A 16,923-nucleotide genomic window follows, 5' to 3' on the forward strand; every position below is an offset into this window, starting at 1 on the left:
AAAATATAAAACATGCGCTAAATACAGATAAGTAACAATGAAATAGTAGAGTAGCAACAGTTAAGAAGAAGGAGAAAAGAGCGCAGAAGCAGCTCAATGTCTTCGGAAAGTTGTAGAAAAATATGAACAAATAGTCGATAGCAGCATTAAAAGGGGGGAAAATTGTATGTAAGTGGGTACATATGTATGTACTATGCTTGTGCAAGTGGCTCATCAAAGCACATTAATAACTGGGATTACAACTAAGTACAATACAAGGGTAAATTATGGGGAACAGGTCACATTCCAGGGTACTTAACAACAAGAACATTCTATTTAGAACATACTTGATACATAAACAACAAATTACTAAATTTGATGCACATATACATACATAGTAATTGGGCAGGTTGCGGGTGCACAGAATGCAGGAGAACAAATAAAGGTTAGAAAAGTTGCGAAAAATATGGAAATTTATGCTTGACTTATGAAAAATTTGATTACTTTAATTCATATATTAGAATTGCAATCCTGTAACACAAGACGGAAATAAGTAACTGCATTGATGTGGCGTATAAGCAACATTTATGGACACGAGATTTCGACCAGTTTTGACTCTTGTTCTTTTGATTGTTTAACGTTTATTATTTTTATTACCTGACAAATACCATATAAGTCTAAATTTCAAATCTTAGAAAAAAATTGACAAAATTTTACAACAAACTTTGTATTAATAATTTTTTTAAATGTAAGCACGCAGTTTTATAGCCCATTTCATTCTAGCTTCAGAAAGTGCAAGTTTCAAATGGCTAAGAAATCGCGTTGATTTTTTACCTTTTTTTTGTATGGAAGAAAATAATAACACCATCCGAAAAAAATTTATCAAAAATCAACGTGTATTCCTAGCTGTTTTAAAATTGTGTGGAATTTGTCTACAAAGTTAAAATATAGTTTAAGAAGTTAAGGAGCTCATAAATCTAGGCATCAAGTATAGTAAAACTGCGTGTTTAGTTTGGATTCGTTTTAAAGTGACTTTGAAATTTCATAGATATGATTGATTAAAAAAATTATTTAAATAATAAGTGCATCGAAGAATAACAGCATTGAAAATGGCTTGTGTGCAGCAGGTATTATTTTTGCAAGAAAATTTGCAAAAAAAAAACTGCGATTTGATTGGTAAGTACCAGAATGGGGTGCTCGAGGTCAATGATGTTTGGAACAAACAAACTGTCCACTTCCCTCACGACCGAAGGTATGACGAAAAATGTAAAAACGNCGAATTTCATAGATATGATTGATTAAAAAAATTATTTAAATAATCAGTGCATCGAAGAATAACAGCATTGAAAATGGCTTGTGTGCAGCAGGTATTATTTTTGCAAGAAAATTTGCAAAAAAAAACTGCGATTTGATTGGTAAGTACCAGAATGGGGTGCTCGAGGTCAATGATGTTTGGAACAAACAAACTGTCCACTTCCCTCACGACCGAAGGTATGACGAAAAATGTAAAAACGCGAAACCAACTTTCGCCAAACATTTTTTTTTCTGAAATCGTCTTAAAAAATATTTTAGACACAGGGATGTACGGCTAAGGTCTTTAATTTTTCGTACGTAACATTTGTGGACACAAATCAAAAAAACAACCGAAAATGGCCGTGATCGGTTTAATTTAAAGCATACCTCCCACACAAACCTAACCTCAAAATCACATTTAAATGCTATAAAAAACGCGCCGATAGTCGTAAAATTATTTATAAATAGATAACCACATTCTTCACAGTCTTTGTTCTTTCGGTTTTAGCATGATAAAATATCGCGACTTAAAGGAAAAATAAAAAAATTAGAAGTCGGCGCAAGCAAAAGAAAAAAATTCACCTTTGAGTTTGAAGTTTTTCCTCGGCCAATTTAATACTACAAACAAATGATACTTTTCAAATATCTATAGAAAAAAACTATTGGTCGGAATACAGGAGTTCTTTCTGATTTTATTGTAGGTTCTATTCAGGAATTTAGAAATACCATTAGATATTGCGTAGGTCGTATGTTGCAAATTTGACTTTTTCCGCCAAATCCCCAGTGCGGTACGGTCTAACTGGGTCTAGACTAAAAATTTGCATCGTCTGACATTTTTATTTTTAAATAGTACCTTTTAAATTTCGTATCTTAACATGAAATTTTTATTATAAAATGTGGAATATTTTTTTTTTGTTATTTTGTTTTATTGTTTCAGTAGATACACCTGCGTTGAACTTTAATTATTCTGAATAATTTTCATTTAAAACATAATTCAATCTATAACAAAAACCAGCGTTGGCAAAATGTAAGTCTGATTAAGGANCACATTCTTCACAGTCTTTGTTCTTTCGGTTTTAGCATGATAAAATATCGCGACTTAAAGGAAAAATAAAAAAATTAGAAGTCGGCGCAAGCAAAAGAAAAAAATTCACCTTTGAGTTTGAAGTTTTTCCTCGGTCAATTTAATACTACAAACAAATGATACTTTTCAAATATCTATAGAAAAAAACTATTGGTCGGAATACAGGAGTTCTTTCNGACATTCTTCACAGTCTTTGTTCTTTCGGTTTTAGCATGATAAAATATCGCGACTTAAAGTAAAAATAAAAAAATTAGAAGTCGGCGCAAGCAAAAGAAAAAAATTCACCTTTGAGTTTGAAGTTTTTCCTCGGCCAATTTAATACTACAAACAAATGATACTTTTCAAATATCTATAGAAAAAAACTATTGGTCGGAATACAGGAGTTCTTTCTGATTTTATTGTAGGTTCTATTCAGGAATTTAGAAATACCATTAGATATTGCGTAGGTCGTATGTTGCAAATTTGACTTTTTCCGCCAAATCCCCAGTGCGGTACGGTCTAACTGGTTCTAGACTAAAAATTTGCATCGTCTGACATTTTTATTTTTAAATAGTACCTTTTAAATTTCGTATCTTAACATGACATTTTTATTATAAAATGTGGAATATTTTTTTTTTGTTATTTTGTTTTATTGTTTCAGTAGATACACCTGCGTTGAACTTTAATTATTCTGAATAATTTTCATTTAAAACATAATTCAATCTATAACAAAAACCAGCGTTGGCAAAATGTAAGTCTGATTAAGGATTAAAAATTAACGATTAAAATGTTAATCGCGATTAACGATTCAAATTAAATTAATCGTAATCATCTCTACGATTAATAATTAAATACTTTCAATCGTTAATCGTCGGTTGTGATTACGATTAATTAATTTTAATCACTAATCTTTAATCCAATTAAAAATAAAATCTGATTAAGTGCTCTAAAAAACACATAAATAAAGGTTTCAAAACTTGCACAAATTTCAAAATAAGTTAATCAAACTTAAACAAATTGTCATGAAAATTTACAAAAAAAAAACGCTAATTTTCAGCGACTTGAAACTTGAACTTTATTACACTAAAATTGAATGGGCTACAAAACTGCATATACGAAAATTTTCTAAATATTCTGATAAAAACTTTTGAAATTTTGATTTTTTTTTTTTTTGGAAATTTGTGCAATCTTTATTTATGTGGTTTCTGTTATAGATTGAATTATATTTTAAATTTTTAAACGCATGTGTACATACATAACTATATTAAAATAGCTCTGCGTTCTTTTTTTTTAATAAATAAAAAATTTGTTCAAGCATAAATTTCCATACTTATAATGTACACAGTGTAAACTACATCGCTAGATATTGAACAAGGCACAAGTCTTATAACTCCATTCCAGGAATCAGGGGATATGTAAGTATGCAAAACACAAAACCAGTGAAAATAACACCAACATTTCGTTACAAACCTAAACACAACCGGGGGTAAAAGGGAAAAGCATGAAGCAAAATTGAAGATGTTATTTAGTTTTAACAAACGTTTCAGCCGGTAACGGAGGGGGACTCTATGTACTATATTTGACAACTACGGTAACACAACTAACTATGCGGAAACAAAGGTCGGTGGCGGGTTCGGGGTCTGGGTCTATGTAGGTCGGATACTAGGGCAGCATACACATTTTACTCAAGGGTGTTGCTAATCGCCATTCAAGTGACGACCATAAAAGCCAGTTACTAAACAGAGTTGGGTGTGAGGTGTGGTGAGGAAAGTGAGGGGTGCGCATAAAATACCTGTTTAGCGAAGGGGATTTTCATTTTGCCAAAATAATTTCATAAAGTATGTCAACCATAGCGAAACAATAGCACAACTTTCATAACAAATCTTTCTTTTTTCCAAGATTAATTCTTATTTCGTTTGTTTTGCTTTTTGGTAAGCTTGGTTTCTCTTGAAATGTTGTCTTTGTTGTTGTTGTAATATACAAATGCAACTCACATCGGGTATATGCTGTAGATGATGGTGGGCTGCCGGCACCGCTCCCTGCAAATGTGCCCCTTTCAAGAGAGGATCCGTCAAACCTGAGATACCAGCGTGTAGGCCACCGGTGGCCAAGGCCAGTGGAAAAACTGGGCATGTCTTTTTTTGTTTGGTTTTGGTTAGCGATTCCATAAACGATATTTTTGTATAAAAATGTTTTTCATAATTGCCAATATGCACCAGCAGAAAGACGAACGTGACGGTCAACGCAGTTGTGGTGGTAGTAGAAGAGATTTTGGCGTTGGTAGTGATGGTGGTTGTGGTGGTGGTGAGTAGTAACGAGTAGTAGTAGCAGAAGTAATATACATTTTGTTGTTGTTGGTGAGTTAAACGATTTTCGATTTTGTTTTTGCACGAATAACAACAATAAGAAAAGAATACAAAGAAAATATGTGTTGTAATTAAAAAAGAGATCTCTTTTGGCAGTAAAAAAATATACACTAGTTTTATAATTTTTTTCCAACTATCTAGGCCGTGGAAGGGTCAAGGGGTTCACAGCTGTGAGTGGGATAGGGTTAGTTAAATTAAACTGGAAAATGATTAAAAAGGAATCGATAGTTCAACCCAGAGGGATAAAAAATATGCTATATGGGTAATCAAATTTACAAAAAAAAGAGCGAAGGTAATTGTGGAAATGATACGAGTATGAGAATTGACTTTTAATACATAGAAAAAAATTCCCAAAAGGTAGATATGCAGTACGGGCGTAGGTTGTAAAATACTGGGATATTTTTGCAGAAAACTAATCACCATGAAAAAACCACGTTTCAATGTAACAAATAAAGGTCTGAGGAGCATGTATATATATAAGTACGATGCATTTCCTTGTTATAGTGCAGGAGATTCTTTGTCTTGTTTACCTTTATGTAAATATGCAATTACTGGGAAATAACCCACCACAGAAATAATGTGATCAACAGGATTGGTAAGGGAGTTGATGGCCTTTTGGTATCAAAAGTGAGAGTTTACTACCCAGGTAATGCAAACAAACAATTATACGATAGTTTGCAAGGCGGCAGAGAATTGGTTGCTTATGTAAAAATAGAGGATGGTTTTAAGGATGTTTTGTTATTAGAAAAAAATGTAGAGCGTTGATGCTAATCTGTTGGCAGTTGGATACAATGACGACTTCACACATTTTATTTTTTTAGATAATAGGATTTTTTTCCGTGGCATTAAATAATACTGGCTCTTTTGTTAGACTCGAAAGTTTTTAATTTAAAACTAAAGGAAAGTGACTGTAACTAATAAAAACTATTTTTTGATAAGCGCCCTTTAAACTCAGTAATATTAATGGGAAATTAGAATTATTTTGTTTGAAAAATAATGGACATTTTCGATGACCTATAAACATGGATATGTGTATGAATTCATATGAGATTTTCGTAAATATTTTACCAAAAAAATAGTGGGAAAATTTTGCAATTAATAATTGTAAATCCTTTTAGACTGATATATATTCTGGTCTGGTAAGTTCTATCACAAATTATTATATATTAAAAAAATGGGAAATTTTTGTAAACAATTAAAAGTGATATCTCTGGTAAACTTATATTCTACTTACGTACATAAAATGCTTAAATAGTGAACTTTTAAGCTGATATATAGGAATTTCGCACATAAAAATTTTGAGTATACTAAACGACATAAATAGACTTTGATGTGATCTGTACACAAATGTAGATGTAAATTGAAGTTTGCTAAAGGGTTGCAACTTTTTATGAAATATGGGGAAAGTTTGTGGCGAATGAAAAGAATCCAAGAAATATATTTTGAGCATTAGATGCGATGAAAATATGAAACAATTATAATAAAGCATTAAAGGAATTTTATGAGAAGAAATAATGGGAAAATTAAAATTTAAGTAGTAGAGACGCGAGAGCGAAGTACTGGATTTGTTTTCCTGGAGAAAGAACAGGAAATTTGAAAAATACGGGGAAATTTTGTGACGAAAAAACAACAACAAAATGGTGGGAAATTTCAAATAAGCTGAACAAATATAGGGACGTTTTTCTTATTGGAAAATCTAAGGGCAATTGATAAATCCTTTAAGAGGTAAGTTAGTGTAGAAATAACAAAAAATATTTTTGGTGCACACTGAACTGTAGCTTATGTCGAAAGACTGGCTTTAGGATATCGCGGCATTCGCAGCATACGATTGCGATTGACTCACTGGCGCCGAGCCGTTGAAGAACTTTTGGCAAAAAAAAAACGTGCGGAAATAGTTCCGGTATTAGCAAGTCTCATTAAGTCTCATCTAAAAATTCCTTGTCGTTTAAAGAATGAAGGGAATGCCGCATTATACTAAAGCCAGCTTCCCGATATAAGCCACTAATTCCATACGAACACAGATATGTATTTGGAAATTGAAAATCAGCCTGAATAATTCAAAAGTCGATAGTTTGCAAAGACGGAAGGAAATGTTACGGTTATAAAGAAAACAATATATCTCATGAAAACTCAGCAGGAGGATTAACAAGTGAATATTATATGATAAAGGAAGTTCTCATAGAGCCTACAATAATTTATCGGTAAAGGTATGCAATGGTTACACCAGGCATTTTAGCATCTTTGACGTAGCTTCTCTAAAGATAAAAAGGAATTTATAGCACTATTTTAGTAGGGGGTAGACTATGCTGCAATGTAAGGTTGCGGACTTACCCACCTTCTGGTACTAATAAACCTACTAAATTAGCCGAAATGAGCAACAAAAAATGATACAGAACGGACGATTGACCAACCCAGTTAGGCTATGTGATATGAGGGACACAGTGAGGAATAGAAATCGAGTGGCCTTAGTGGATGTCGAAATAGACACGAAACTAATATGTTTTTTAATAAACGACCCAGAAAGGAAGGACATGACTAAGAAAATAGCGGTACTAGGAAGACTAACGGAATTCACCAAGACAAGTGAAGCTGTTAAAATGTCAGTTTAAGTAAGTTTTCTTGCATTGTGTAGTTACATATGTAAATAAGTCAGTGGCCATCAGGATTTGTTTGTTCTAGTAGTGGAGTGAGTGTATGTAAGTATGTATGCACATATAGTGAGGATGGCATGGCCGATACTGGTATTGAAGTTAATTTTTAATTCGATATTTCTAATGAGACAAGGGAATTTTAAAAATCTTGGTAAAGAAATTGAATGGCTACAGAAGGTCTTAAAAGAAAAAAGAGGTTACTTATAAATTTTTGAGAAAATTGCGTGTGAGGGCTCGGGCAGGTAAATATTGTATATTTTTATTTTTTTACTTTTAATGCATATTTAATGTTAAAAATGCTTTATTTCGTGGTGATAAAATGTAACTAAAGTTGTTATACTCTTTTTTTATCATTGCGGTAATACTAAGTATGGCTGACATTTAACAAACTAAACATAAGTAAACGTGGGAGAGTACCATTAAAATGTATGAGAAGTATTTTTATAAACGTTTTTTTTTTGTAGTTCTTTTTTTGTTTTCTTATAATTCTGCCGTGTCTTGGTGGAACAATGAGCATTTTACTAACAAAATTATAGAGACCTTCGTAGGCAAGTAGTGGACTGGATTGGTGAAGGTATGTGGTATTATATAAATATACCATTAATTATATAAAATTTAAACGATGGAGCATTTGCTGGTAAGGTAATTTTCTGTAGATTTATTCTTTTTTTTTCAAAAAGGTGTAATTAAGGTAGAAAACAAAATAACAAGTAGTGAAGTGGGGAGATTGATTGTAGTAAACAAAATACACATACTTTCCAACTGCACACGAGCCCTCGTGCTAACCAAGCAGAGTTAACAGTAGATATCAGTTAAAGTTTTTTTCATAGCCACTAATTCAAGTTTCCCTTGGGCCCCGTACTAAGTCGACGAACGAGAGCAGAGTAGAGCAGAGCTGAAGAGTGAAACGGTATTTTTGCTGAACATATCCTTCAACCAAGAGTGTGTACCAACTAAGCAAGTTGACGCGAAATCGCTTTTTTGTGTTTGTTACTTGCGTTCTCTCACTCTCTCAACCAATCCTTTGTTACACATATTCTGCGGTGGCTTTTATGTATGTACATTTAAACAACTTTATAGTAGGTATTTTTTATTTTTTCATCGTTTTTAGTAAATCCTCTAAAGCCCTTTAACTTTGACTTTTTCTTTCTGTAAAATTTTGCTGTTCAGTTTTTATGTTGGTGAGATAGGCTTTTGTTTGCTTACACTAGCGAGCGAGCGAACGAACGAACAAGCGTAACGACAAAGTGTAACGACGTTGAACTTATCCTAAGAGAAAGTGCAGAAAATATTAAACAAAATACAAAAAAGAAAAAAGTATAAGTAATCAAAAATATTCTTGCTATTTATTTTTTGTTTGTATTAAAATACATAGCAAATTCGATTAGTCTTTTGATGCCTCGACATAGACGATTAGTGAAAGTGGAGGGTAGGCAGAAATTTTGTATGCACTAAAAGGACACAAAAAAATGGACTTGTCAGGGTGGGAATGGATAGTAATTCAAAAGCAACACTGATTTTTTTTTTAACTTAAACTCAGAAAAAAATTATCGCAAATCAAAGGGGATTTGGCAATTTTTTCCAAGTTTTAGATTAAGGTTGAATCTTATATTTAACGGTTTATTTATTTAATCTATTAAACTTATCAATGAATTATACAGTGACACAAAAATTACCAAGTGTTAATTTTTTTTTGATAATTGTAAAGTTTTCGAGCTTATTTTTTTGTTATATTTCTATAAAAATACCGTCCACGAAGTGCAAGTTTCAAAGGGTCTAAAAAATCCCGTTGATTTCTGAGATTATTTTTTTGGTGACGGATTTTCGCACTCTTTTTCATATAAACATGAAATTCTTATGAAATTCAGGCAAGTTTCCTGGAAGCTTTGCATTAGAGGACGTTTGAATTACATTATTTAATGTTTCTTCTTCTGTTTTATTTTACTAATTTAAAATTTTTTATGTAGCAATTCTTACTTCGCGCCTACTAAGCTTAAGCAGTTCTTCGGCTGTTGATATTTTCGGATTTAAGGACATACCCCGAAGGAGGAACTCTATAGTAGGCCGATAGAGGGTCCTGGGACTATGAATCACTGGGTAGCCCCCTCCACTGACTCCACTATGTGTCGGTACTCAAACGAGATCCTTGACGCGATGAGTACTAAGGCTTAGTATCCAACAAAATTTCATAAAATAAACGCCAGTTTTTGTAAGTTGCACTTGTTATATAAAAAAAAACCTAAAAAGCAGCCAAAAAAAACTTAAAAATTAACGTGATTTTTTAGCCGGTTGAAACTTGCACCTCATGCCACTAAAACTGTATGAGCTATAAAACTGCTTACCCAAAAATTTGGTAAAGATTCAGATTAAAAAGTTAAAATTTTGATGAAAATTTGTTGAATTTTCCTAAATTGAGTATAAAGATTGAAACGGTGATTTATATGTATATAACAAACGAATAATTAAAAAATCAACACGTGGTCATTTGTTTGAGTCACTGTAAATTTAAAGAGTAAGTTAGCGCTAGCTTAACAGGTTTATATTACAAAATGAACAATTTTTTTAAAAAAAAATTAACGATTTTTTTTTTTGATGAAAAAATCGATTATTGTACGGAAACGTTTTGTAGTGAGAGTATATTTTTTTAATTTTTAAGGCACAAGTAACCCTTAAGGCATGCCTGCTATATTGAGATTTCTATTCAAACCTTTTTACCTTATGTTGTTTTCACATTGCACTGCTCTCAATTTAATTTTCAGTATTGCTTCTTTCTTACGAATGAGAGAAAGTGTTTTGTTAATCGGTTCTTCAAAATTGAATTAGTCAAATACTAATTGAGGCTTGGACTATTTTTCACTTCATATTCCGATACCAAAAAGTACATTTATTTTCCTTTAAGGTGATCAAATTATCTATATGGACACTAAAACTTAACTTAATTTGGATGTGGTTAGATGATTAAAGTGGAAAGTAGCAAAACGTTTAAAGAAATAAAATTAAATATGACAAAAGGCAAAAAGGGAAAACAAACGGCAATAGAAACCATATTACACGTGAACGTAAGACCAGAGAGAAGAAAAGGAGCGGAGCGGAGCGGAGCGGAACAGAAGAGAAAAGTGATATATATGTGTAGAGTAAAGTGGGTAGAATAAATAGAGAAAATAGTGGAGTGGGCAGCGACATAGAGCGGAGCGGAGATATAAATTTTTTTTATTAATGTATGATAGCAAAAATTGTGATTATAAATATACATATGTATGTATGTAGAAAATATGTAAATGTAAGTACGTAAATTGTATGTGTATAAATAAGTATGCAAAGCACAAACTTAGTTGACAAAAGTAAATAATTTGTAACGGACAAATAAGGAGTAAAATTACATTATAAGAGGCAACTGTGGAGCGCAAAAAAAAAGTAAAAAGTAGAGGTAGAAAAAGTAGTAGTCAAATAAAAAATAGGCACATATTTGCTAAGAAAAATACATAGATAGACAATGAAAAATTTAATTTTATTTATATGGCGCTGCTGACGTTGGAGGCTGCTTTTGCCGCTTGCTTACTTGAGCGCAAAAAAAAGAGGTAAGGGCGTTTAGCAACACGTCAGTAAACGCCAATAAAAGTGTGGGGAGTGTAAAAGAAAACTTGTTAAAGGCGAATAAAGGCAGCGAATGGCAGAGACCAGACCACGTACATTTATAGAATGTAAGTATGTATATTTGCTGGTACTTGAGGAGGTGTGTGTGGCATAAACAAATACATATTTATGCAGCTAGTATAAGTAGAAAGCATAATTATATAAATGTATATATGTAGTATGCGCCTACATATGTGTGGTATGCACGTAGTACAGCTCCTTTATGCCAATGCCAAACGCACACACACTTATACACACAGAGGCAGTCTCATCCACACACATGCACGCCCCACACCCACACGCTTCACCAAATTCACCCGCCCATTAATTGATAATACGTAAAATGAGCTTGGCGTGCCAATGCAGTGCACTGTGTGTATGGCGATTCTGTGACTCTGACCGTCTGTGTGTGTGTGTTTGTCTATGTATGCGCACAGGTGTTTAGTTATGCATGTATGTGTATTATTTCATAAGATATCTTACATAGGCATGTTTGTATGAACAAATGGGTGTTTTGTGCGGTCAGTTTACCTCTTGTGCGGGTACAGCATAGTTGCCTTGTATGGTATAGGCTTGTCCGTTTGCCAAAATGACTGGTCCAGATACTTGCGGTTTTGGCCGATACGGTATGGTGGCTCCCCTTGGTGGTGACTGTTACGACAACGACGAAACGAGGTGTGTATGTGTGCATAGGGGGTTTAGAGAATATACATAGCAAATTTAATTAAATCGAGCAAAGTGCATTTATACTGGCACACACACACGTATACACAGCCGAATTCACCTACACTTATAATGCATAGGTATTTTTTAACTATTTTGCATCTAAGTAAGTACTCCAGCCTATAGGTTTGCGCGTAAGTGTGTGTATCTATGTGTGTATGCCATTCCACTATGCCAGCACTTTAATTCAATACTCACCTCCAGCATAACGAGACAAATCTGATAGATACATTGGGTTATTTGCTCGGCAGTGCCGCTCAAAGTAACGGCTCGTTCTGTTGAATTTGGCAACATTTCACTGGCAACCTGAATCGAACAGCCAGTGGATTGACGTATTTCCTTGATTTTTGAGCCACTTTTGCCTGCATAGAGATGGCGAGGAGGGCAAATAGAGAAAGCAAAAAAAAAGAGAAGATATTTCAATTACATTATTGCAAATGTGCCTAGTTAGAAAAGATAACTATGTTTGTATATATGTATGTATGTGTGCAAGTATTTTACCAATTAACGATCCACATTGACTGGCGGGCACAATTAAACGTATCGGTATTTGAGTTTTGCCAACCTTGCCAACATCACTGAACTGTGAGCACCACTAAAAAGAATTGTAAGTATTAAATATGCAAACAAGTAATGGTAAGATAGAAAAAAGGTGGCGGTGTTATTTAGAGAAAAATATGTACTTTCCATTATACGCAAAAGTAGCTTTTAAATTTAAAGTTATGTACATACATATGTATGTATGTTCAAAAAACTAAAATTAATAGATTTGAATTTTCACAAAATAAAAATTTTCTATTTATAAAGCGTCTCAAAACGATTCTAATACTAATAAATTCTTTGTGTAGGAGTTTTGGTAATGGAGGATGGTTCCGTGCGCAGAAGTACACATAAGTTCGGAAAGCTCTGGGTACCGACTAAACACCCGTTTGATAGCGGTCTAAACTGAGAAGGCTAGAAACCTCGTGCGCGCTGGGCTTGGGTCCCACCACTTTAAAGCCCTTCTTCAGTAAAACCACGAATTTGGTATTAATATTTCTCGCTGCTGAATTTGGAAATTTTATAAATTGGCTTCTTTATTGATTACGCAAACATGTTTGTTAATCTTAACAATTTGCTAGATTAGAAAAAAAAACAAAGCCTAAAAATATACATCATTTCATTCAACAACATGCATATTTTTTATTTTAGGAGCCAAAGTGACCTATCGCAGTAACTTTGACGTCGGTTCATTGCAGTTACCTCAGTAAAGTGCCCTCCCCTAGCTCAACATGTCGGAAAGTCGCTTTTGTAAAAGTAATGAACTTTTATTACGCTGTGGTCCCTGAGATCAGTATCCATGACGATTGGTCCGCCGAAGCATATATGTACTATACCTTATCCGATCGAATGCTGGACATTCAACTGCGTTCCATAGTCTTGCGGACTTCGACTAACATTTCACATCAAAGCTGAATCTTTTATACCGATTTTCCTAGCGTACTTGTTAAAGGGAATGTGGGGCGTCAGAGAATATTTTAGAGTGTCGGCAGGTGTCGCGACTATGGCACGATTACTCTGTTTGTGGTGCCGCACCTAATTTTGAATTTTCCCCACTCAGACGAGCATACCTCAAAAGCTGATTGGCTATCCGAAAAGACGGTAATGTTTCCACCAAGAGGGAACGAGGGTTAAATATATTCCGTTTTGGGAAAGAGATGCGTCCATTCGAGTGTAGTGTAGACAAAGATAGCATAAGATGCGACCCCGTCCCACCTAACAAAGTGCACTCTTGTCTGATCAGGAATGACATACCGAAACAGACTCAATAATCCTAGCTTTTCAGCGAAATGAAGTACCACAGCCTTTCCAGTCACTTCTCCAGCGCAGTAGCCCTTACCGCCCAATATAGGAAATACGTCCTGACAATGCAGTATTTATCAAATCAATTGAGGAATGAACCCCAAGACCTCCCCAACACTAGTACCCAATTCGGACTGCATCTGACAGCAGAGCACTTGTTGATTACTACCACCAATGGCAATGCAAAGACCATCAGTATACGAAACCGTCGGAATACCTGATTCGTTAAGCTTCCCTAAGGAAGGGTAATCGAGAAGATTACAAGCCGCGCAAACCCTTTACTGGCCTCACAGAGACAGCACTACTAAAAAGGCTAGCAACATTAGTCCTAGCTCCAAGCATTGCGAGTGCATTCTCAACCTGTATGGCGTAGGTACTTTGAAGCCGAAATGCCTGTCCAACTCTGCCATTACTAGAACTGTCGAAAAGCCCTAGAAATTCATAAAGCCAGCAAAGGCATGTTTATTTCTGTCTATGACACTCTGTATTCAGTCATTCATTTCAGCCAGAGCAGACTGGCTAGACGATTCTTTTTGGTTAAGGTTTGGAATAGGCCGGTAGAGGGGTTATACACAATTCAGCTAGTCCTTAGCAGACAATTTTTTTTTGCAGGCGTTGAGCGCTACATTAAAAGTAAACATAATATAAACTCGGAGAATAGCTTTAGTGGATCATAAAAAAAAAAAGATGAAAAAGACGTTTTTTTTTTTTAATTTACAAATTTGAGACGTAAAGTACGAGAAAATGGGCCGAATGAATAAAAATAGGCAATTGATTTTCTTAAAATTTCACACCTTTTACGCGATTTACTCATGCAAAATTGAAGTAAAAGGTATGGAACTTTAGAAAAAGCAATTGCTTAGTTTTTATTCACACGGTCCAATATGACCAAGTTAGTCTTTTGGCCTTCCATGCTTGAAAATGCCTCAAGAAGACATTTTCGTGCTGGTAAATATTAGACAATTGTCTTACGGAAAAAATACTCAGCGATTGACACTATTTTAATTAATCTTTTTAGTTGTTTTGTTCCGAACGAATGTAGTTTTGATAGCAAAATTTGCACTCTCAACATGTGCCATTGAACGATTTTTGAGAGTCAGCATTCTATAATGAATGATTCTATAATCTTTTAGGATCAAATTTTGGAGGCATACCCATTGGAGTTTTTTTTTATTGGTGAGGTAAACACGGACTGTTTTGAGGATAGAGTTTTAGAGATAAATATAAGTACAAAAAAAAATTATTAACCGAAATGCACTTTTATCAAAACTTAAAATTTTTAACCAGCCACCCTTATGTTGAAATCTATAAACACAACTACATTACCTCTTCAAACTTCTTTGTGATGAGCGTGAAAGCCGAGAAGATCGCGCTGGTCGTACCAGATACAGTGACAATGCGCTCCGGGCATGAACCGTCCGAGATGTTGATTTTTGCGCCAGACTGTAAGGAGATTTTGAACATAGCAAAATTTTATTTTGAGCGGAAAACAATTAAATTTTTTCTAATACCTCCTCACGAAATCTGTTCACAATCTCTCCTTTTTTGCCAATAATGCTGCCAACTTCCTGCAATGAAAATAAAACAAGATACAAGAATTAATAAATAAATATAAATACAAAATTCTGAAAATTTGTTGGAATATGAAAAGTGGTCAGATAAAATCGATTACAATCGCATGACAAAAAAAATTTAGATAATTGACTTGTTTGCAAATTGTTTTGATTCTAACAAACAAAAAGATTAAATTTGTATGCCAAAAGCGACAGCCATTTATTGTTTTTGAATTTTGTGGCCTACATGCACATTTACTTGTACGCAGGCAAATAGAAATCAACAATTACTTTGATCGTACATATGTTATCCTGACACTATGTTACAACTATATACATACATATGTATGTATGTATGATATGTATATACATAAATATATTGTTGTCAACCGACAAAACATGTGTGTTAACCATATGAAATATACACGTCGACATATTTTGATACGATTTACATATCTACGTGCGATAGTAGTTGCATTGGAATGCACTTTCAAAGTTTAGTTTAATAAGTTTTCCCTTTTAAACATTGCAAGCATGCAATGGCTTAACCACAGCTATGCCTCACAAGTGAATTTCCTGATGTATCCTGAAATGCATATACTTACACATACATATATACAAATGAATACGTAAAGATGCACAGTAATGCAGTTTACACACATCTACATATGTACATATATATGTACGCAAGACTTTTATGAAGATTCAAGCTCGATAAAAGTCCACTCGTACCCAATTGGTGAAGGAACGCTAAAATGACAAAAACAAAAAACACCGAGACACGTACTTACTTTTGGGTTGTGGATCACGGATCTGCATATCGTTTTTCTTTAACAAGTCACTTCCCAAACTTCCCCACTTTTCATTGTAAGGGCCTGTGCCAATCAGCAGAAAAATTCTATTGCGAAATAACTTTCTACTATGGTAAAAAAAATTTACATTTCTGCTGTGGCAATTCGCAATTTTTTACTGCTGGAAATTTATTCTGTTACAAAAGAAGCTGACTTATTAAAATGCAGCAATTATATAAAAAAAAATATTTGTCTTTACAGATTTGAATTCTTCTAGGACTGCATTTATTATATTTCACCTCATAGTTGTCAAAAATTTACAATCCAGAGTTTGCATAATGAATAAAAAAACAAAAATCAAACTTTAACGCCATGTATGAGTATGTACGAGTGCGGCCAATACGATGCGGCGTATGAGTAACATTTTTTCCTGCTCATATTTCAACAAAAACGCACTTTCTTTTAACAATACAAATTTAATCTACGACCCAAAATTGAGTTTACGTGTTTTGGTGTCTTTTTGTGTCATATCAACACTTGAGATTTACCCTACAGTGTTAGTGTTACCAGCAAAAAAAAAGTTAGTCTAATTTTGTTTTTTCAAGTTTTCCTTTGAATAGTGACAGTGATAATGCTTTTCACTTCCCCTTTCAAGGCTTTTTAAAGTTTTCTAAAAAATAACCTCCAAACAACTGCGAATTAGGCACAACTCGGTTGTAAATATTTGCCTAGGTGGCAACTATTTTTAAATATAAGTATTCCCGATTCCCTTCATTTCACAATTTAACTGCAGCACGCTAAGTAAAAATGATTTTTTTTTCTGTCTAATACCTTTTTATTTTTTGTTTTTAGTTGGCAACCCTTTTCCAAAGACACTTCTTAAAACGCCCCTATAATGAGACTTTTTGGTACCCACAACTAAATAACTTGCATACATACTTATCCGATATCATTCAATAAGTGGCAGCAATGGTGGATGATTATTACCCTGCAGGGAGTGACGTTAGCTTATACCTAACTTTAGTCTGT

General features: G+C 33.9%; 1 protein-coding gene across 10 annotated transcripts in view; it reads right to left on the reverse strand.

The window, feature by feature from the left end:
- Nucleotides 1-16,923, reverse strand: part of LOC108372306 (poly(rC)-binding protein 3-like) — a 30,573-nt gene that overhangs the window by 10,428 nt on the left and 3,222 nt on the right. For 6 of the 10 annotated variants that reach the window (XM_017627971.1, XM_017627968.1, XM_017627967.1 and 3 more), the window contains 6 exons: nt 15,062-15,118; nt 14,877-14,993; nt 12,210-12,303; nt 11,907-12,070; nt 11,517-11,636; nt 4,330-4,470 (listed from right to left, as the gene is read on the reverse strand). In XM_017627971.1, coding sequence (XP_017483460.1) covers nt 4,330-4,470; nt 11,517-11,636; nt 11,907-12,070; nt 12,210-12,303; nt 14,877-14,993; nt 15,062-15,118 — 693 coding nt within the window. The remainder of the gene's footprint in view (nt 1-4,329; nt 4,471-11,516; nt 11,637-11,906; nt 12,071-12,209; nt 12,304-14,876; nt 14,994-15,061; nt 15,119-16,923) is intronic. The other 4 variants (XM_017627976.1, XM_017627974.1, XM_017627972.1 and 1 more) reach the window with 3 other exon arrangements.

The sequence above is a fragment of the Rhagoletis zephyria genome, unplaced genomic scaffold, assembly GCF_001687245.7.
Source record: "Rhagoletis zephyria isolate East Lansing unplaced genomic scaffold, Rhagoletis_zephyria_1.1 Rzeph_scaffold_05613, whole genome shotgun sequence".
NCBI classification, from domain to species: Eukaryota; Metazoa; Arthropoda; class Insecta; order Diptera; family Tephritidae; genus Rhagoletis; species Rhagoletis zephyria.